The sequence below is a fragment of the Cucurbita pepo genome, chromosome LG18, assembly GCF_002806865.2.
Source record: "Cucurbita pepo subsp. pepo cultivar mu-cu-16 chromosome LG18, ASM280686v2, whole genome shotgun sequence".
NCBI classification, from domain to species: domain Eukaryota; kingdom Viridiplantae; phylum Streptophyta; class Magnoliopsida; order Cucurbitales; family Cucurbitaceae; genus Cucurbita; species Cucurbita pepo.
In genome coordinates, this window is record NC_036655.1 from 4,976,224 (window position 1) to 4,996,518 (window position 20,295).

At 34.1% G+C, this 20,295-nt stretch overlaps 3 protein-coding genes across 3 annotated transcripts; all 3 read right to left on the reverse strand.

Moving 5' to 3' along the window:
* Positions 1–12: 12 nt before the first annotated feature.
* On the reverse strand, positions 13–6,446 carry LOC111780728 (WD-40 repeat-containing protein MSI4). Its single transcript, XM_023661210.1, has 15 exons — positions 6,085–6,446; positions 5,695–5,758; positions 5,419–5,505; positions 5,268–5,330; positions 4,938–5,003; positions 4,753–4,827; positions 3,862–3,937; positions 3,413–3,629; positions 2,631–2,712; positions 2,190–2,263; positions 1,379–1,490; positions 1,199–1,273; positions 827–903; positions 511–610; positions 13–380 (listed from the first exon to the last, which is right to left on the reverse strand). Exons 1-15 carry the CDS (start codon positions 6,345–6,347, stop codon positions 279–281), a joined length of 1,533 nt encoding a protein of 510 aa, XP_023516978.1. The 5' UTR covers positions 6,348–6,446; the 3' UTR covers positions 13–278.
* Positions 6,447–7,732: 1,286 nt separating this feature from the next.
* Positions 7,733–9,570, reverse strand: LOC111779719 (transmembrane protein 258). Its single transcript, XM_023659840.1, has 4 exons — positions 9,432–9,570; positions 9,214–9,314; positions 8,217–8,295; positions 7,733–8,035 (listed from the first exon to the last, which is right to left on the reverse strand). The coding sequence occupies exons 1-4, from the start codon at positions 9,432–9,434 to the stop codon at positions 7,988–7,990; spliced, it is 231 nt and encodes a 76-aa protein (XP_023515608.1). The 5' UTR covers positions 9,435–9,570; the 3' UTR covers positions 7,733–7,987.
* Positions 9,571–10,103: 533 nt separating this feature from the next.
* On the reverse strand, positions 10,104–15,404 carry LOC111780000 (beta-galactosidase-like). Its single transcript, XM_023660231.1, has 18 exons — positions 15,035–15,404; positions 14,858–14,953; positions 14,653–14,765; positions 14,502–14,568; positions 14,325–14,417; positions 14,107–14,250; positions 12,724–12,812; positions 12,517–12,622; positions 12,336–12,423; positions 12,119–12,237; positions 11,864–12,028; positions 11,603–11,775; positions 11,384–11,493; positions 11,197–11,306; positions 11,004–11,114; positions 10,767–10,877; positions 10,467–10,672; positions 10,104–10,375 (listed from the first exon to the last, which is right to left on the reverse strand). Exons 1-18 carry the CDS (start codon positions 15,191–15,193, stop codon positions 10,264–10,266), a joined length of 2,172 nt encoding a protein of 723 aa, XP_023515999.1. The 5' UTR covers positions 15,194–15,404; the 3' UTR covers positions 10,104–10,263.
* Positions 15,405–20,295: the final 4,891 nt, after the last annotated feature.

Here is a 20,295-nt window from a genome sequence, read left to right on the forward strand (position 1 = left end):
AGACGGTCCCCAAACACAGAATCATAACGGGTTTCATTCAACATAACACCAAATTTCAAGAACCTAACCTCCAAGTAATCCAGGGAAACAAGAGCGTTCAATACCTTGATGGTATCACTGTGGATCATGTTCATTCTACTAAACTCTATAAATGGTAGAGAGAGCCTGCGCCGGATTTACTTGCACACCTAACATCTCAATCCTAAGAAAACAGACAAAATCTACAACCTACTGCGTTATGTCCGAAGAAAACACAGGTAGAAAGGTTTATGAAGCTCTCAAGGCTTTGCAGCACATTCAATTACGTGAGATTTGAATTTTTCAAGCTCAGCTAACACCTCATCTTCTGGACGATAAATTAGGTCACTCATGCGCCATATCTGCAACTCATAACAAATTCAAGAGAAAATTAGCACACTCCTCCAAGTTCAGAAACCGTACAAATCTATTTGTTTTACTTTTGTGCATGTGTGGGAGGCGAGTGAGAGAGAAAGGGAGAGAGATAGCAACCTGCAACGTCCCTCCTCCACCAGTCGTATCACAATCATCAGACACACTCACAACAGTCCATGGATCAGCTGCATTCCAATGGAAGTCAACGACTTTATCCCTGGGGCAAAAGATTAGATGAGAAGGACCATTACCATTGAAGCCAAATCTAATAACAAAATAATTTTCTGCCTACCTACAAGTACATAACAAAAACCATGAACCAACAGCAAACTAAAAAACTCCTCTTTTCTTTTTTTTCTTTTTTTTTTTTGGGGGGGGGGNTTTTTTATGTCATGTTCATGCATTTTAATCAAGAAAGGCAGCGATGTGGAACCTGTGCCCAGCATGCTGGAAAAATAAACCAGGAGGAGCAGCAGGTGTCCTTGTAGCTCGCTCTGTCTTTTTACCAACCTGGAATGTATATTATATGTTGAGACCACAAAGAAATTATAGTCTATACTACAAAAAATTCAATAGAAATACTAGGACAAATTAGTTAACATGGACTATAAACATATAAGATATGCTATAAAATATCAGCCAGTTGTCGTGGAAGTTTGTGGAATCAGATCTCTAAGCTAAAGGGCAAAAGAACTTCATAGTATAACATATTATTATCCTGAGTTCCGGCATTAAACTGAACCCTGATATCCTGAAGCAAGATGATGAAAAGATAAAACATGGTTAAAATCTCAAAATAATGTACCTTATCGTAATCCCAAATATTCAACAGCCCATCCTCAGCAGAACTTCCAAAGACAGACGATTTATCTGGGGACCACTGAATAAGAACATATATGGACCAGTACGTATAATCAGTACATTTTACAACTAATAGCAAGAGCATTTTCAAATAAAATTAGTAGTAATAAGACAAAAAGAATACCTGAACACAAAGAACCGCTGCTTTGTGGCCCTCAAATTTATAGATGGGCGAGCCAACTCCATTAGAAGTGAGATTCCGACGATCAAACATGCGAATAGAATTATCTGCTGACCTAAAGAGAAATTTGTGCCGATGTGACCGCGTATGTTTATAGTCATTACCTCAGAAATCTCATTCTCCTAAATTCTAAATCATCCTAAATGCACTATCGATAAAATGATGAGACCAAACCAAATGACACACAACAGCCTAACTAAGACAGGGCAAATAGTAGTAAGACCATTGAGCTATTTTAAGAAGCACAGACACCACAACACCTAATTTTCTAAAATCGAGGACAAGAACACAGCAACTGACACGTTCATTAAAATATACATTTTTTAAAATGTCATTTTTATACCATAATGAATTTCGAAGTCAATGAGTTCATATGCTTAAAAATTAGTTTGTGTATTTTCTCTCAAATTTATTAATTTTGTCATATGTGCAATTTAGTATACTTAACAAGGGTTCGATTTATTTCTAACAAATGTTGGACCTACTTTGACTTTGTAGAACTAATGTTAACACATCTACTGCCCTAACAAGTGTTTAGTAGGTAACCAACAAGTGTTAAAATGTCCAAGTGTCTAACTCGTGTCAGACACGGACCTGCTGGCTAAACTAAAGTGTTTGTGCTTCTGAGATTCTATTTATTATTTCTTCTCTCTCCCCTGTCTGTATATTTATTCTCTTTTTTGTATAAATACATGAGACCCAATTTTCCCATAAGCATTAGCAATTGAAAAGAAAATAAAACATTAAAATTTACCCTGTTATGATAAGATTATCATCATGGGGATTCCAATCAACACAATGAAGATCAGCATTGTGTGCCTTTTCAACCTGCAGACCAGAAAGAAAGACAGACTAAGATGAATAACAAGAAGCACCTAAAATATGCACCCTGAGGATAAAAACATAAAAAGCAATATTAAATTACATGATATCAATTTTATCTTGCAGGATAAATCTCCTGCACAGAATACTTGGTATGAACAACGAAAAAAATTCCCTACTACAAAACAACACCATGGAATTCTTGTCCTATCGACATAAGCCAGTATAACAAATCAAAAAATATTTCTCATAATAGGAAAATGACAAGTTTCTAGTTTCATCGAATTTATGCTCTATAACACATATTTCAAATTCCACATTATACGACAAGGAGAGCCCCTTGTTACAGAGAACTAAACAAGAGAATTAAGACCTTGACAGCTGGGCTAGAGCCAGTACGGGCATCCCATAATATTAGGCAAGAGTCATCTCCTACACTGCAGAACTCCTGTGCACTTAAGAGGGAAAATAAAAGAAAAGGACGTTGCTGGTTACGCTTGGAAAAGAAACAACTAAAAATTAGACTTCCATCCACTCAAGCGAAATAAAATCTGGTGTACATGAACACAAAGACACAAATTAAAATACTTTAAAATAGCATTATTTTTTGGGGAGGGTTAAGAAACAATTTCATTGATGGCATGAATTTACAAAAGAGGGGAAGACCCCCAACAGAGAGATTACAAAAGGCCTCTTCAACTAGGAAGGAGGGAAGTAAAGTTATGGTAGTGAAAAAGAGATCATTTATGCCCAGTCCCAACCAAATTAGTTATAACGTTAGGAAAATCTACTATACGTGAGTTCCTTACCTTGGAAGATTAAAAAATGGTACAATTTTATTACTACTTTTTACTATTTTCAGTTTTGTGAAGATAATATACAGTAAAAATTATTCAATGCTCGATAGTTTATTTGTAACATTAATCAAGAGCACTATGATCCAGAAATCGACCCTCATCCCCCACGCAAAACCCTACCCTTCAAAACCTCTCATCTTGGTCAAACCAAACCTCAGCTAGAAATCACCTGTACTACGTAATAAACAAAATATATTTTAAATAAAAATGGTTTTAAATGCCCCATCCGCATGTCCATTTATCAATAATTCTCAAAATAAAAAACTGAATGACCAGTAACACAGAACTAAGATATTACTTGGATGGACAGAAGGTCACATCTTCAACAGTATCCTCATGGCCATGGTAAACTCCTCGTGGCCCAATAGAAGGACCATCAGAAGTTTTATCAGTTCCCTCTCCCGCCTTCTTTATGATAGATCCACCAGATCCTGGTGATTTTGAAGCAGCAGGGTCTGTGGCAGAAGTTGTTATATGGTCCTGGATACTCCATAAAACAACTAACTTGTCCTTCCCTGCCCATAAGATGAAGTAACATCAGAGAAATGGAACCCCATTTGTAACACCCCAAACCATAAGATAGACCAAAATCCCATACAGCAAAGAAATTGATAGGTATTGAAAAAAACAACAAAATAATTTGACATCTAAATCTGAAAAAGTGCAAGAGTTGAGTAGAACTTTCCAGATTGAACCTAATTAGCAGGACCAACTTAAAGGAGAGAAAAAGATTGGAAAACATTCAACCTCCAGATAGGACATAAGGTTCAGTGGGGCACATAGCTAGAGCAAACTCGGCATTTTCTTGATGACCAGTCAGAATCTGCAAGTGACCAGTAAGTTAAGATAAAATTGCACAATGAAGGCTTTAAACAAGCAAGGGATTTAGAATGTCCATGTTACAAACACCAGAAGAATTTATCTTTATATGGTCCCAGGTTGAACAATTGTTAAGATGTGTAAATGAGACCAAAGAAGTTTTACACACTCATCGATGACCTACCATGGTCTTCCAATCAGACTGTGAACCCACCTCAGCTCTAGATAATGATTTTGTAAAATATCTCCTATCAGATTAAAACTATGAAATGCTTGAACCTTTTAAATTCATAAGAAAATAAATTAAGCAGCCTATTGTTCAACCATGACGCAACATTAACAGTACGAAAGTGAACTAAACTCAGTTGGGCATATCGAGATCTCAATAAGCATCTATAGCAGGATTAAACTTAACCTCAACCAGCCAAGCCCATAATCTACATCCAAGAGACTCAAGAATTTCTGACTCTCACGAAATCTAAGTACAGAAGAATTGAGTCATTCTCTCTTAAAACCATATTCAAATTTAGTGCTTAAATGAGTGAGAAAAGAACGTTGTAAAAAGGACATCTTCCATCTTATCAGCTATTCTCGAAAGGCATTCTAATGATGCACGGCCCTAAAAAGAAAAGTGATAACGTTGGTTTTGCTTTAATGCAAGGCATACTTCAACATCAATGTTATGTATTCCACCGTGGTTGTAACCAGAAGGTAGATAGAGAAACATCAACTAGAAATATACACCAGAGATCTAAGATATAGCAACATTTATAGGAAAACAAAGATCGTGTAGGCAATTCAAGTTTTTAATAGAATTACCAAATCTGGGCGAGAATTTGTGGCACCAAGGACAGCATGGCGGTTAGGTTGTGCCTCAACATCCCAAATGAGGACCTAGATGTTGAATACCAAAGAGACTTAAATCAATGTTTGTTGAATAAATGTACTGTAGGCATAAGATTTTCAAATGGATTAAAACAAGAACTAAAATTAATAGCACATACATCTGGACTGTCAGTGTGTGTGGCAACAATTCTAGAATTCTGGGGAAGTTCCCTAATTCTGTTAACCTGGGAAAATATTCAACATAGACCATTAGAAAGACAACAATTTTAAAACAACTCTTCATCTTCCATCATTTTCAACTTCCAACCAAACGGTAACAACTATCCAAAGAAAGAAATATAAATGTTCAAGACGGAGAAAGACCTTGAAACTCAAATGGGAAAAAAATAATAATGTAACCGTAACCACATGAAAGCATGGAAAGAATGCCTGAAGATCAACCACTTATATGAATGTCATTGTAGATCATATTTTCATACGTTTCATACCTCACCAGGGTGTATAATAGTCTTGTACTTCTTTACAAATGGTGAGCGTGCTTCTTCATTGAACTGAAAATACAATAACAACATACGACACCTAGATTGAGTAGCACGAAAAAGGTCCACAGAACTTTAAACTTTGAAATTGACCAATTACCTGAGAAATGTGCTCTGCGGCTGCAACCCTCGGCTTCACAACTTCACAATTTGCAATGACCAGTGTATTCGGAACACTGCCATCAGTCTGGTAACAAGGAAGAAAAATAAACAATAAACAACAATTACAGATCGATCTTCAATGTGATAAATTCAGTACAAGCTAGTTTCTCTCCCCTAAGGGGATTTTAGGTCGCAATTCAGCACAACTACAGCAAGAAATAAAACAACGTAGCCATTTCAACAAAACACAAGATTTTACTGCGACGGAAGTCACCTGTTCAGAAAGATAAAGCCGCTGTCGATTCTTATACGTTGCTTGCTCGAGCTGAGGACCCCACCTAGACCCAGAAAATAGTCAGACTCAGATCAAATAAACGTCATATAAAGGCCCCGCCAAATAGCCGTAGAGGTAGGGAGAGGGAATGTATGATACGAATAAGAAGCTCAAGTTTGCAGAAATGTGACAAATAGTAAGAAAAAAAAAACCCTAAAAATTAACACGCGACAGATCCAGTAATCCAGTGGAGGTGATTTATCTCCAACGAACAAGAAGAAGCACAAGAAACACAAGTGAAAAAAACAGCAAACAGAAAACCCTAGAAACGAGAGAAGCAAGCAGAGTAGAGTAGATAGTTGAAAACAGAAGGAAGAGTAAGTGGAATACCGGCAAGAGAGAGAAGGCCAAACGAGATTGTGGTTAGCGAACCAGTCATAGAGAACAGGAACAAGAGACTTCCACTGAGTATAACGCTCATCGACGGAGGGCTGTTGGTGAGCCTTCATCTTCTTAGCTTGCTGCTCGTCCTTCTTCTCCTCCTTAGGCTTGGGCTTCCGGCCTCTGGTCTCCTTCTTCTTCACAACAGGCTGCTGCTGCTGCTGTTGTTGAAGCTGTTGCTGCTGCTGCTGCTGCGACTGAGGAGAATCCATAGCTCAGTGGAGCTTCGGTCCGCGATTTTTCAGTACGATACTTTTCGCGCTCTCTTTGACTCTCCAGACTCAAGGCGACCCCACCAAAGTATCAAAACCAGTTACATACAGTAAACCCAGACAAAAATATATTTTGGGTCCAATTTGGGAAATGATGATGATGATCCACCACCAACGGTTGATATTGGGACACGTGTCAAAATCTCGGTAGGTCTTCCTAATGCAGTGGCGCGTAGTGTTATTGCCGTGCCGTGAAATAGCAGCAGTAATATACTCTTTTTTTTTTAAGTCGCGTTTGGTAGGGATCTTAATAGTATTTAATAATTAGATCGATTCGGCGATCGGGATCGTAAACGTTTGGTTGGGTTAAAATTAAATTCCGGTTCACTCTATGGATAAGACATTTTTTGTCGTGTACCCAACCAACATATAACCGTTATAACTAGAGTTAGTAATATATTGTAACCGTAAATCTTTGATATTTTAACTTTTATGAAAGTCCGTTATAACTAGAGTTAGTAATATATTGTAACCGTAAATCTTTGATATTTTAACTTTTATGAAAGTAGAGAGCTGGATTGTGTTGTAAATTCTTGTAAATTCTTTTCAAATTTTTCGGGCCACCAATCCAACTAACCTAAAATTTCCAACGAATCCAACCTAATGTACACTATTAATGTTTTGAATATGAATTTGACTAAGAATAATTAAAAAAACATGAAAATGATTTCAATTTATTTTTATATGAGTTTTGAATCAAATTAATTTGAATTCACACAAATAAATAAAAAATTTGGTTTGGATGCTAACAATAAAAGTCTTTTAAACTAGCCTCGAAGAATCGGCCTTAATTATCATTTGATTCAAACTTGTATCGCTCTTAGATTCCATCTATACACAATTTAAGAGTTTTTTACTTTTATTTGTTAGTTAAGTTATAAAAAATACATGAAGTTAGGTTAAATGAGGAAGACGTCAACAAGTATGATCACATATGCTCCACATTCATTTTTTTTTTTCATGTACGTGTTTAGATGAAACTTTTTTTTGTCTAGGAATTTAACGACAAAATCATACCAAAGTTGCCTTGAAACAAACTTCAAATGGGTTAAAATGAAACTTTTAAAAGTCCAAATTTTTATAATTTAACCAAAAATAATCATGGAAAAAAAAACCACAAAAATTATGAGTCAAAAGGATTGTGGCTATTAAATTTATGGGATTGAAGTCAATACCGATGAACCGTTTACCTGTTTCTAGAAATGGTGGAAAAACACCTCTCGAGGTATGCTCCTGTTAGAGATTATGATAATTTGCATGTGTTTTGGTTGTCCTGCTAATTATCACGAGTCCTAGAAAGAGAAAGAAAAAAAAAAAAAACCGAGTTTATGAACCTTGTTCCAATTTCTAGCAAAAAGCTGATTTCTTCAGCACTACCATTCTCAACTCTGCAAAATCCCATCAACCACAATGCATGTTATGAGTATAACGCTCCATTAAAAAAAAAAAAAAAAAATCCAAAATGTTTCCTCAAAAGAGAGCACTGTTCATAGGAAGTAGTCCTAGCCCAGCATCATGATCATACATGTAAAACTGACTCCGCTAGATAAATAAAATTCTCAACATGTGCTTCCAATAGGTCAGACATAAATACCAGAAGCAAGCAACAAGAACAAGGATCCAAAACCCTGCAACAGATAACAACGTAGAATCATAAATATACAACGTCAAGCTCCATGATCAAATCCATCAATAATTAACGAGAAATATACAGCAATTGTCAATGTGGAAGGGCGTTCTTCTCCCACTGACATGATCAATGAAAAATTTTGCATTTAAAATAAAAGACGTCTACTGAAAGATTCATACCAAGAAAACGGAGGCAAATGATCCTGTAGTGAGTTCCTTGGCCAGACAACGGTTTTTCCTAGAAGATGTAGCTTCATAGCTGCAAATGATAATCGATGCGGTTAGAGCGACCCCAAACCATCGACTCCATAAGGGGACGACAGTTTGCTTGATCTATTAGAATGATACAAACAGTCATCTGGCTCCAACCTTACCAGCAAACCATGAAACTTGGTTGTATTATAGGTCATGACAATGAATATCCAGCAAACCATGAAACTAGGTTGTATTATAGGTCATGACAATGAATATCAATACCCAATTTATCAAATTCAATAACTTTTTCTCAATATGGATATCAACTTAACAGAGAGATGTAACCATAATCTACATTAGAAAGTTCGTGCATGTTTACAGTTGCAAATACACAAAGAAACAAACAACATATGTCACATACAGTCATCCCCGTCATGTCAATGGTGACCTTACTAATATTTTACATCAAAGTGTACCTATTATTGTGATTGTTAAGAATCCAAGTTTCCCTTGAGAAGTATAATAGAGAGTGGACTCTTCTTGATTGACGGTAAAATGGCGTTCTTTTGCTGGACGGTATAAACATAGATTTGGATTAAGAAAATTAGTCCCGCCGTGTGGTTGGATGAAAGCCTGAAACCTCCTAAAAGACATCTTTGAACCAAATGTATGAACATCAACGCATTCGGGCTTGGATTTCACATGGTTTTCATTTTCGGAATAGATGGTACAAAAAGGAAATGGTACTTGATTGGATCGAGAAAATTCCGGATTTCCTCCCTTCCCAAACCAATGATCACAAACTTTCTTGATAGCTAATAATCTTCTAAGCATTTCGTTGTAATCAAAGTGAATTAAGCAAGCATATGACAGAATTAGACAATCCTTAATCTAATTGTCTAGAACCTCTCATCTCACTCCGAATAATTAACATGAACCAGAATTCATTTTGCTACACAGAAACGGATCCGATCGAACTTACATGAAAAACGAAGCGGTAATGACAAGTCCAACAGCGATCATCAGGACCGCAAGAGTCGGGTACCAGGCTTCGGGGACGGGACTCGTAACAGGTTTCGGAGCCTGCAAAAGCACGATCCACGAAATTACAAATGCGAAATGACAGGGACAACGAAATCCAAAGGAATTGTTGCCATAGCAATTCGATCAGCACATTTCATCGACATCAAAATCACTCACCATCAAATCCGGTAGGGGCGAAGAAAATTGATTTCAAAAGAGATCTCTGGTTCTATCGATAGGAATTGAAGAATCTGAAGTCGCGCCAGACGCAAGGACTAGGGGAATGAATGGAAGAATATCTTAGGGTTATTCTGCCGAAAATGAAAAGCCCAATTTTGAATAAATTAAACCTTAAATTACATATTTACCCTCTCAACTCTTAAAAAAAATCTAATTAGCCCATAAAATTTTAATTACTTTAAATTCAAAATTAATATTTTATTACTTTTTTAAAAATGGTTCAAAATATTTATTATTTATACCATTAATTAAATAAAATCAACTATTTAAGTACATTACATTATTAAAAAAAAAAAAATTGCATGAACTTTAAATTAACCAAAAGGTCACTTTGAATTCATTTTTGTAAGAGTAAAGTATTTTGCTTCAACATTTGTATTGTATTCAAACATTACAACATCGACCCGTGATCGAATCGTTACATAACCTTCCAAATAAATAAATCAGGGTCGGAATTCGGGATCAAAGTTTTGAACCCATCTAGATTTTCGTTCTATATACATACAAACTTCTTTCACTATCTATATCGACATAAAAATGGTATTTGATTTTGGTATTTTCCTCCACTTATTCTCTTGTGAATTCAAACACTGTGGTAGTTTGGTCCGAGATGTAAATCGACCAGCTTGAGTTTGTCGAGCTGCGTTTATCCATCTCGGGATGAACTATAATTCGAGATATCTGTGTATGCAGTAAAACTAGAGAAATATATGAGGTATGAACGTTGAGCTTAGTTTCAAGCAACCTCGGTTGAAAGCTTCTTGTGTTATTAGGAAGTGGATCTCTTAACCAAAGAGATTCCCTGAGGATTACCACCCCATTCTTCAAAAATCACCAACAGGTTCCCGCTCGGTTTCAACCACGCACGGGGAACGTGATACCTGAAATTTCAAAAGCTACGTCGTAAAAAACACGCACAGATGATAGCTTCACAAAACGATAGATCAGTGTGTAAGGGCCAACTCTTTTTACCATCTCTGTGAGGGTCCTCCACAGCCAGAATGACATTTCTTCTCACTAAAGATTCCAGCATAGCTGCATTTGCCACAGCTACCTCGTGCGGTATACGCAGGCCAATGGCGCCCGATGCTCTGACCGTTAATCCATATTTGACCTTTGCCCATGCTGATCATATCTAAAGCTAACGGTTCGTTGCCTCCCGGGGCGTTGAAAGTCGTCTGCAGATTCGTTACACAACAGAAGTTTAGATCAGAAAAGTCCTTGTCCATAGAGAAGCTGCAGGAATTTAAGGATGTTCATTTGAACTCTCACCTTGTACCATGTGAGGGGTTGTTTTTGAGACACCAATGAGCCTCTCACCCACTCAGCTGAGCTGCTTCCACTAACAGTATGAAGATTTAAGGATTCTCCTTTCAAGCCAACCTATTCAGGAGTAATGTAATTCAGATTCTCTAGCCAACCTATTAGTACTATTATCGTCGTCACGTAGAACGAACCGAAATGCATAACCGAAAGCGAAAGTGAGGGTACACTGGTTTAGTAATGTACCTTGTAAGACCATTTATATCCAGACATGTCCCTCGTACCCTCGTTCAGACCCTTCAACGTGACGGGGCCTAAAACGCCAGCATTCCAAGTCTCAAAATGTAGGCCAACATTCTGACATCGAGCAAACGGGAGACGTGAGTCAAATTCGGAATCGACGATGATTTTAAAGAAACATGTGAAATCGGAAACTAACCGGGAGACCAACAGCAACACTCAACATAGAGAGCTTGTTAACTCCTGCTCTTAAGTTAACATATTTGCTGAATGTTAATTTGGGATTCTCCAATCCACCATATACAGTTCCTACCATTCAGAATATATATCATTACGATGTTTGAAAGATGTTTAAGGAAAAAAGAAACATGTTTGTTGTCGTGTACCAGATAGTTGGCCATTTATGAACACATGTAAAGCATGGCCTGCTGAAAAGATGGTGAGAAGAGGCCATTGTCCGCTCCTTAAGAAGCCTTCGTTCGAGTCGATCCTTATACTGAGAAAGATAAACACGAAGTCGAGTAAGATATCGTTGATTTCTCCACAACGTTTTTCGATAAATGTTCGACAAAGGGAAAAAATTTGATAGGTGATGGAGTTCTTACTCTGTCATGTACCACAGATAATCTGTTGCATCCCTGGTGACACTGATTTGCTCCACTAACCCAGCCATGGTGGTTGTATCATCAGCATACGCAGAGGCTGTTTCTTCAGTGTATGATTGCCATGAAAATGAACTAACAGGAGTCATTTTAGGCTGTGAGCTTGGAGCATTGACCTGTAAAGAATTATCTCGACGTAAAAAAAGATATCGAAACAATGAAGCCTTTAAAGGTTCATCTATATAGTTTTGAATCTTGTCTTACTTTTGCAGTGTTGAAAACGACAGATTTGCAGTCAGGAAGGATGCTGACGGACCAAGGTGGCAGGTCATATGGATTATTTCCGAACGTGACTCTTGCAGACGACGATGCATCGTAGTTAGCTAGAAAAGCAGCACATGCCCCTGTTCTTGTCCTGTAGACATGAGCCTTATAAAAAAGAAGTCAAATTAGACCGTCTTGCAATGAAGAATGCATCAATAGTTACATAATCTTTCATCAGCTAGATCATGATTCTACCTCTTGATGGCTTCCTAACGACGACACGGTAGGGTCTACCGATACTAAAGCGGGTTCACACAGCTTGATGGCTTTGTGCAGATCTCTTAGATGACTCCATTTCGGTTCCCTTAATAGGCCTACCATATCCCAGAAAAGTTATTAGAGTAGTGATGAAAATATATGAAAGTTCTTTATGAGAATGTGATCTTGGAAGCTACTACTGCCACGAGCTTACCATACTCATCGATGGGAGCATCATAGTCATAGCTAGTAGCTATGAAAGGCCCACCAGCAGTTCGCCCAAAGTTGGTTCCTCCATGATACTGACATGAGAGAAGATATTGAAAGAGTTAAGGATATGATATCATTTCCAATGATCAGCCAACCATTTTGAAACACTCTGGATTGGTAATTACCATATAATAATTGATGAAAGAACCACGATTCTGTATGAATCTTGCAACGGAATAGGCTAAGTCTTCAACTGGCCTATAAGGAACTGGGCCACCAAACTCAGTGAACCTTGAATATTTGAAGAACAGGGAGCATGTCAATTCTGATCCTTTGAAACTCAGAAATGTTTAGTCATAATTTGGTGAATGCAGGCAGAATAAGTTACTTACCAGCCAGTCCAAGCTTCTGTCCACATTTTGGGTTTATAAACCTTGTTCGGTTCGAAGTTTTCACAGTAAAATCCATTGCAGGTGTCGATCTGAAGCAGAAGCAAGTAGATAGAAGCTTTAGAGAGGAGAAAATATAGGATGGAAGGAAAGTTTATGTTCAAGAATCTACTGATTTCTACAAAAAGTTGAAACTTAAAAGAAGACTTTATGAGTCTTGTTTACTCAAAGAACTGATAGCATTTTAACTAATCTAAAAACAAACAAAACAAAACTTGCGTAACGATCCAAGCCCACCGCTAGCAAATATTGTCCTCTTTGGGTTTTCCTTTCCGCTAGCAAATATTGTCCTCTTTGGGTTTTCCTTTCTGAGCTTGTTCCGCTCACAGATATTATCATATTTGGGCTTTCCCTTCTAGTCTTCCCCTCAAGGTTTTAAAACGCGTCTGCAAGGGAGAGGTTTCCACACCCTTATAAATAATGTTTCGTTCTCCTCCCCAACCGATGTAGGATCTCACAATCCACCCCCTTTCAGGGCCCAGCATTCTAGATAGCACTCGTTTCCTTCTCCAATCGATGTGGGACCCCCCAATCCACCAACCTTTGGGGCCCAACGTCCTAGCTGGCACACTGCCTCATGTCCACCCCCCATCAAGGCTCAACCCCCTCGCTTGCACATCACCCGGTATCTGGCTCTAATACCATTTATAACAGTTCAATAGAAAATATTATCCACTTCGGCCTGTTACATATCGCTGTCAAACTCACGGTTTTAAAAATTGTCTGCAAGGGAGAGATTTCTACACTCTTATAAAGAATGTTTTGTTCCCCTCCCCCAACCGATGTGGGATCTCACAACTTACGAAAACAACTCCATAAAGAGAATATTTCCTTTTTTCACCTTCAAAGGGTTTAAGACTGAGAATAAAGAAAAGGACAAATTCACCTAGAGATTAAAAAAAAGGCACAAAGGAAGAGTTTTATATAAGAAAGCAAGCAAGGATTCAAGTGTATAAAAGCTAACAACACCAATTAAGGCAAAAACAATCAAGATCAAGAACCGTTAAAAGTGTTGAAATCCCACCAATAAAAGAGGTTCTCACTTTAAACCAAGTGTATGACTAAGTGTGAGATCCGAAATCATTATAATATAGGAGTGAAAACCTCGATACATAACAAGCCAAAACAGACAATATCTACTAATAGTGAACTTATGCTGTTACACTAACGAACTCGTAATGGTACAGTATCAAAGTTCCGTAGTCCCTATTGTTCCATCCACAGTCCAAACAAGTCGTACAAACAACTAGTACATGTTACTCAACGTCGAAGGCATCCCAAGAAGAGAAAAGAAAGCCATGACAGAAAGGGATCAAAATAGCTTACCACAGGGTCAGGGGCATCCTCTTGCTTGCACATCACCCATGGTACTCCAGTGTCAAGACCCACCGCCATTTGAGCTGCCCATTTGGTGTAAGACTTACCAGGGGCGCCTATTTCCCACTCCACTGGTCCATATTCATTCTCAATCTGCAACCCCAAAGCATTAAAACCCAGTTTTGAATCCAATAAAAGCCTCATATTATATGTTCGTTGGATGTTACCTGAGACAGAATAATGGGTCCTCCCTGGCTATGATATAGCCTCTCCCCCTTCATCATACTAACAATCTTCGCAGTGAATTTTTGCATAGCGGCCTTTATTAAACACAATTAAATCAATAACTTCAAGAGTTCATCAAATCATTAGCTTCAAAATGACTATTTCAGAATGTTCCCTACCTTGAAAGGTCCATTGTCTGTCCTAAAAGCAATCCCAGGAACATACTTTAACCAAACAGGAAATCCACTGAATCATTGAAGTAAAAGTAAAATAATCAGAACAGAGCCACATGAACAAAATGATTAACAACATCCATTTTAATTGTTTTACCCAAAATTCCATTCTGCACAAACAAATGGACCAATCCGTAGATGAACATACAAGCCAGCTTGTTGAACAAGCTTCACAAATCTCACCAAATCATATCTATCCTCGAAATAATACTGAAAATTTGAAGAACAAAGCACCAAATGAATCAGTATAATCCAAACCCAGAAGAACCCATATGGCAAAAACAAATTTCTTCCCCATTTACCTGTCCAGGGGAAGGCTCATGGCCATTCCAGAACACATATGTCTCAATAACATCTAATCCTCCATTTTTGGCCTTCTGTATAAGGTCCGGCCACATCTAAAACCACAGCAAAGGGGGGGAAATAATTAGAGAGGGAAATAGAAACAAACCCGTGAATCACATTGGACGTATTCGAACCTGAGGAGTGCTTCTTGGATAATGAATAGACCCAGAAATCAGTATTCTCCTCCGACCATCGATGACTATGGCTTTGTGGTCATAAGTCACAGACGCCATTCCAGATGAACAAACCCACAAAAACAAGAACAGCGCCGTAATCTTTGGCATTTTGAACATTTTGGCACTCCTAAACGCCAATCTGTGATAACATATAAGAGGCTCTGTTTTCTTTTGTTTTGGATTGATTCTTTTGAAGAAGAAAACAGAGAGAAACAGAAAGGGGAATGGAAATGCAAGGATTTAGATGGAACATTGAGGAGTTGGGGTGCAAGGGAGAGCTGCTTTTTAAGCATTCGAAGCATGAATGGTGGGGGCCATTTTCAGTGTCTTTTTTGAGGAAATGCTTCAACCTCCGCCATTTTTCAAGCTACCCTTGTGCTAATTGGCATGTTTTACAAGTAATTCTACTGGGTTTTAAATTCTTGATTAAATGAAATAATTATAGCGTCTTGAAAATTGTATTATTTAAGAGCACATTCATTATAATCGTTTCACATGAATGTGTTCTGTTAACAGTTCTGGACTCGTGGCTGCTTGAAATAAAATAATGTGAATTTGAGGATTATTTATAATTTTAATTTTAATTTTTTTAATAAAAATTATTATTAAAAATAATCCTAATTCAATCAGTTAAAATATTATATATTTTACGTCTACGCCTTCTCAAAATTATGATCGAAAAACAAAATTTCAATATTGTGCTCAGAAATTGAAGGTTATACTCACAAAATTAGTCTCTAAATTTTAATTTATTTTATCTTTAAATTAGAAAAAAAAACTTTTAATTCATAAATTTTTTATTTGTATTTAATAGTTTTCAGTTAAATTTAAAATTTTTAAAATTTAATTGATTTATTTATATCTATTAAATCCGTGAATTAATCACAAAAAAGCTATATACTTTTTTCCCTCAAAATTATGATTAAGGAACAAAAATTTAATATTGTGTTAAGGAATTAAAGCTTCTATTGTGTCGTAATCAAATAATTAATCACAAATTTAGTCTCTAAATTTTGAGATTTAAATTTAATTTATCTTTAAATTATAAATAAAAAACTTTTAATTCATAAATTTAAATTTTATATTTAATAGTTTTTCGTTAAATTCGAAAATTTTACAATTTAATTGATTTATTCATATTTAATACATCCCTCCATTTTCATTTGTATCTAGATGAGTCATGAATGTAAAAATAATAATAATAATTTAATGATTTAATTTTTAATTATTAAAATTTAAGGACTAAATAAATACGAGTATAATTGTATTCATTTTATAATAAACGGGTTTTAAATTTTTGTCTGAATATTGATAATTTTTAGGTAAAAGAGAAAAATAAAATAAATATAATTTTCTTTTTAAAAAAAAAAAAAAAAAACTAAAACTAAAACTAAAAATAAAAAAAAATTAGTAAAAAAAAATGTAATAAAGGGAAGGTTCCTTTAGTGAATAAATTAAATTACTTTATTGGAGAATAAAACAACTTAAAAGAATAAAAATAATTACACATACTTGCACAACAAAAACATTAATCAATTTCCACCCGAAAAAACAAGATTTGACAACATTAATCAAAATATTAATTATTTAGTCGAGACATCAAATTAATTTACTTTTAAATTGTATATCTTATTTTGATATCTATTTAAATTATACTTTAATATATACACTTCTATATTTATATTTTATTTCATCTTTCTAAAAAATAGTTAAATATTTTAATTACGTCTAAATCTAATCATAATTCATATTTACATCAAATCATTTGACATTTAATCTACAAAGTTAAAAATTATATCTTTACCCAATTTTAAATTTATATTTGATTTACAATTTTAACCCATCTACAATTTAATTTTCATTTTTTAGTTTAAAAAACTAAATTTGAATTTACATAAATTTAATTTTTTGAAATTGAACGAAAATTTAATACTTTTAATTTGTTATAAGATAATAAGATAAGAGGAAGATGGGCATCACAAAAATTTGTGGATAAGCCAAGTTGCCACATCGTCAGCACGACCTTATGACGTGGCAGCTTTGACTATAAGTTTATCAAGTTCAATTAGAACTCATCAAGCACACACGTGGCAATCGTTAATTGGCCCAATAAATTTTAAATTTAATAATGGAGTTTTCATATGTTTCAAAAATTTATATAAAAAAAAAAGTTGAATATATATTTTTTAATATAAAAAATCGACCCTAAATTAACAACTTAAATTAAAATAATATATTTAAAACCATAAATAATCATGAAATGATAAATATATTACTTGAAGCATAATTTTGGAATTATGAGGAGAATAATAATTATAAAGAAGAAAATTATTATATCTATTGGTGGGAATTAAATAATTAATTTGGTGAAGATTTTTTATTTGTCAATAAATAAGTCGAGTGGGTATTTTCCAACGGTTGTTATGGATTTTTTTAAAAATAAATTAAATAAATAAATAAAATATTATATAAGTGTGAAATTGTTGATTATTCATCGATTTCCAATTAACGACCTAATTAAATAGGGCAATTAAAACGGATGACTTAGAGAAGCATAATAGATTGGGGAAATAATTAAATTAAAATAATAATAATAAATTGGAATCAATGAACCATAATTAGTCAAAATTAGTTGAGCACTAATTTAATGCCAATAATATTTGTTAATTTCTTTTTGTACACACGGTCGTCATGCGATATTAATGAAATCAGTTCTGAACAGAAAATGGATTTTCTGTTTATACGAAAAATTGGGAAATATTTTTATAATAAATTGGACAGAAGATGAAATTATATTTCCAATTTTCATCGGATAGGTACCCATTTGATATAAATATAATTTTTTTTACTACATTAACAAATAAATTAATTAATTTTACGATTCTAATTTGTTTCTATAACTTATATAGTAACCAGTGTCTTCATATCAGCTTCTTCTATTACATTTTATATAATAATCAGTGTCTTCATATCAGCTTCTTCTATTTAAATTTTCTCGATATAACATTTAGAAAACTAGGTTTAAAATATATAGTCCGAATATTATAATTAATGTCCCATGTGAGGAGCTCAAGACGTTGCGTATTTGTTTGTTCGAATCGTATCAATTGCAATATATTAAATATTATTGGAAATTTAATTAAAAAATGACCGATTTTCCACCACCCGCCTCTATTTAAATTATTATTAGCGATGGTTTATTTATTTTTGTGTGTGAATAGACAGAAATGCCCACATCAGCAGCCGGCTAAGAAAATGGCCCCACTCCCTTATCCACATAATAATAATAATTAATATTTAATAATATTATGATTATCAATTAATTAATAATATTATTATTATCATTTTACCTTCACGGAAAATGATATGTTTTATTTAACCAAAAATAAAAATAAAATCAAATTTCAAAAAAAAAAAAAACACTTTTAATTCATAAATTTTCGTAAAAATAATGATTTTATACTTAATTTTTTAATTTAAATATTTTATTTACTCACTAAAATCCTAACAATTTAATCACTTATTTATTCCACTATATACAGTTTTTTCTATTATTTAACAATTTAAAATATATTAAATTCTTAATTAGGTTAATAATTTATCCATACACAAAATTAGATTAATCCAATAATACTTAGCTTAATCCCTTAATTTTATGTGAAATTTGATAATGATTATGACGTGTCACCACACTAATTATTTAATCAAACTTCCAAATGTCCTAAATCAATCATTATTCACTTCATTTTATCTAAACTTCCCATTAATAGATTTAAATTTAAAGTAAATTTCATATTAAAAAAAGTAATTAAATAATAATAAAGAATTTGAAAAATAAACTTATTACATAAATGCATATATTCACATTTTTATTGACGTGTGATATCATATGGTCCAACGTAACTTAATTAAGAAATTGTTACGTGCATTAAATAATTGGAATTTTATATTTTTCACCTTTATGCCTCGTGGGATTGGGAAATTCTTTTTTTTTTTTTTCCTTCTAATTTCAAAAAATAATAATAAAATAAAATAAAATAATAATAATTTTACATTTTAGAAAGCATATAATATAAAAAGTCGATTAGAAAAGGACCACACGATACCTTATAATATTAAATACTACACGCAACTTGTTACTACCATAATTATCCTTCTTCCAAGATATCATGATTTAAGAAAAAAAAATACAGTTTTTGAGTAAAAACTTTAATGATTATTACAGAATTAATAAATAATTAATTGAAAGGATTTTGTGTTAAAGATATTTAGCACTGAATTATAGTATATATATATATATATATATATATATAATATTTTATTATGAAATATCTAGATATTTGTCACCGTAGATATCTTTCTATTTATTATTCTTTTCATATCTTTGTAATTTATTTGATTATAAATAGAGAATTTTATTACGACTTAACACCGTAGATGTGATGGTTTTAGCAAATATTTTCATTTAACACTGAAATTTTAAATATTTAATTTTTTTTTTATGGTTTTAATTATCTAATGTGAGTTGACGCTGATGATTGAAGTTATTTATAAATGAATTAAAAAAAGAAATTTAAGAGATTTAGACAACTAAAAATTTATTTTAGAATAACATGTAACAATAACTAAATAAAAAATGAACCCAAAAATAATTGGAACTAAATAAAAAAATATAAAATTTATGGGAGTGACGGACCTCGTATGAGTTCAGCTGTACAATTTTTCGTGACTAAATTAGTGTCTAAAAACGTCTTTGTCGAAAAAAAAAGTAAAAAATTTTCGTCGCATCTTATGTCAATTAAAATAATATTTTAATTATTCACGAGATCGTACGTATTGGATGGATTCACCGGCGTTGAATTCGCACGTCAACGAACACCCATAATAACGACTAGAACAACAATATTTAAAATCGAAGACGCTCGTAGAAATTAGGGTTTGTTTTGAGAGGAAGTAAAGAGTTAGGTTAAGCATGAGCCAACTTCTTACCAAACTTCTATAATTTTATTATCCCTTCAAGAATAAGTTGTCCCTTACCAAAAAAAGTCCACGCCGCCCTAAAATTGGTGGGGTACGTGGTTTGGTTTAGTTTGGTTTGGTTTAACTCCCCTTCTTTAAAGCTACTATAAATTTTATTTTGAAAATAGAAATACTATTTAATAGATACTTCGAAAGTACGAGTTTAGTTGTTTCAACTTAAAATCAACTTCGATATTTAT

Bases quoted from the DNA above. Each gene is read 5' to 3' on its own strand.
- LOC111780728 (XM_023661210.1), bottom strand. From the start codon at position 6,347: ATGGATTCTCCTCAGTCGCAGCAGCAGCAGCAGCAACAGCTTCAACAA. The intron at 5,331-5,418 runs GTAATTGGTCAA...TTGTATTTTCAG, and splicing joins CCGCAGAGCACATTTCTCAG to TTCAATGAAGAAGCACGCTC. The intron at 3,630-3,861 runs GTTGAATGTTTT...TCTTATGGGCAG, and splicing joins ACCTTATGTCCTATCTGGAG to GGAAGGACAAGTTAGTTGTT.
- LOC111779719 (XM_023659840.1), bottom strand. The intron at 8,296-9,213 runs GTAAGTTCGATC...TATCATTTGCAG, and splicing joins ATTACCGCTTCGTTTTTCAT to CTATGAAGCTACATCTTCTA. The intron at 8,036-8,216 runs GTATGAATCTTT...TATCTGTTGCAG, and splicing joins CATTTGCCTCCGTTTTCTTG to GGTTTTGGATCCTTGTTCTT.
- LOC111780000 (XM_023660231.1), bottom strand. From the start codon at position 15,193: ATGTTCAAAATGCCAAAGATTACGGCGCTGTTCTTGTTTTTGTGGGTT. The intron at 12,424-12,516 runs GTAATTACCAAT...CTCTCATGTCAG, and splicing joins CTTTCATCAATTATTATATG to TATCATGGAGGAACCAACTT. The intron at 11,776-11,863 runs GTAAGACAAGAT...AATTCTTTACAG, and splicing joins TCGTTTTCAACACTGCAAAA to GTCAATGCTCCAAGCTCACA.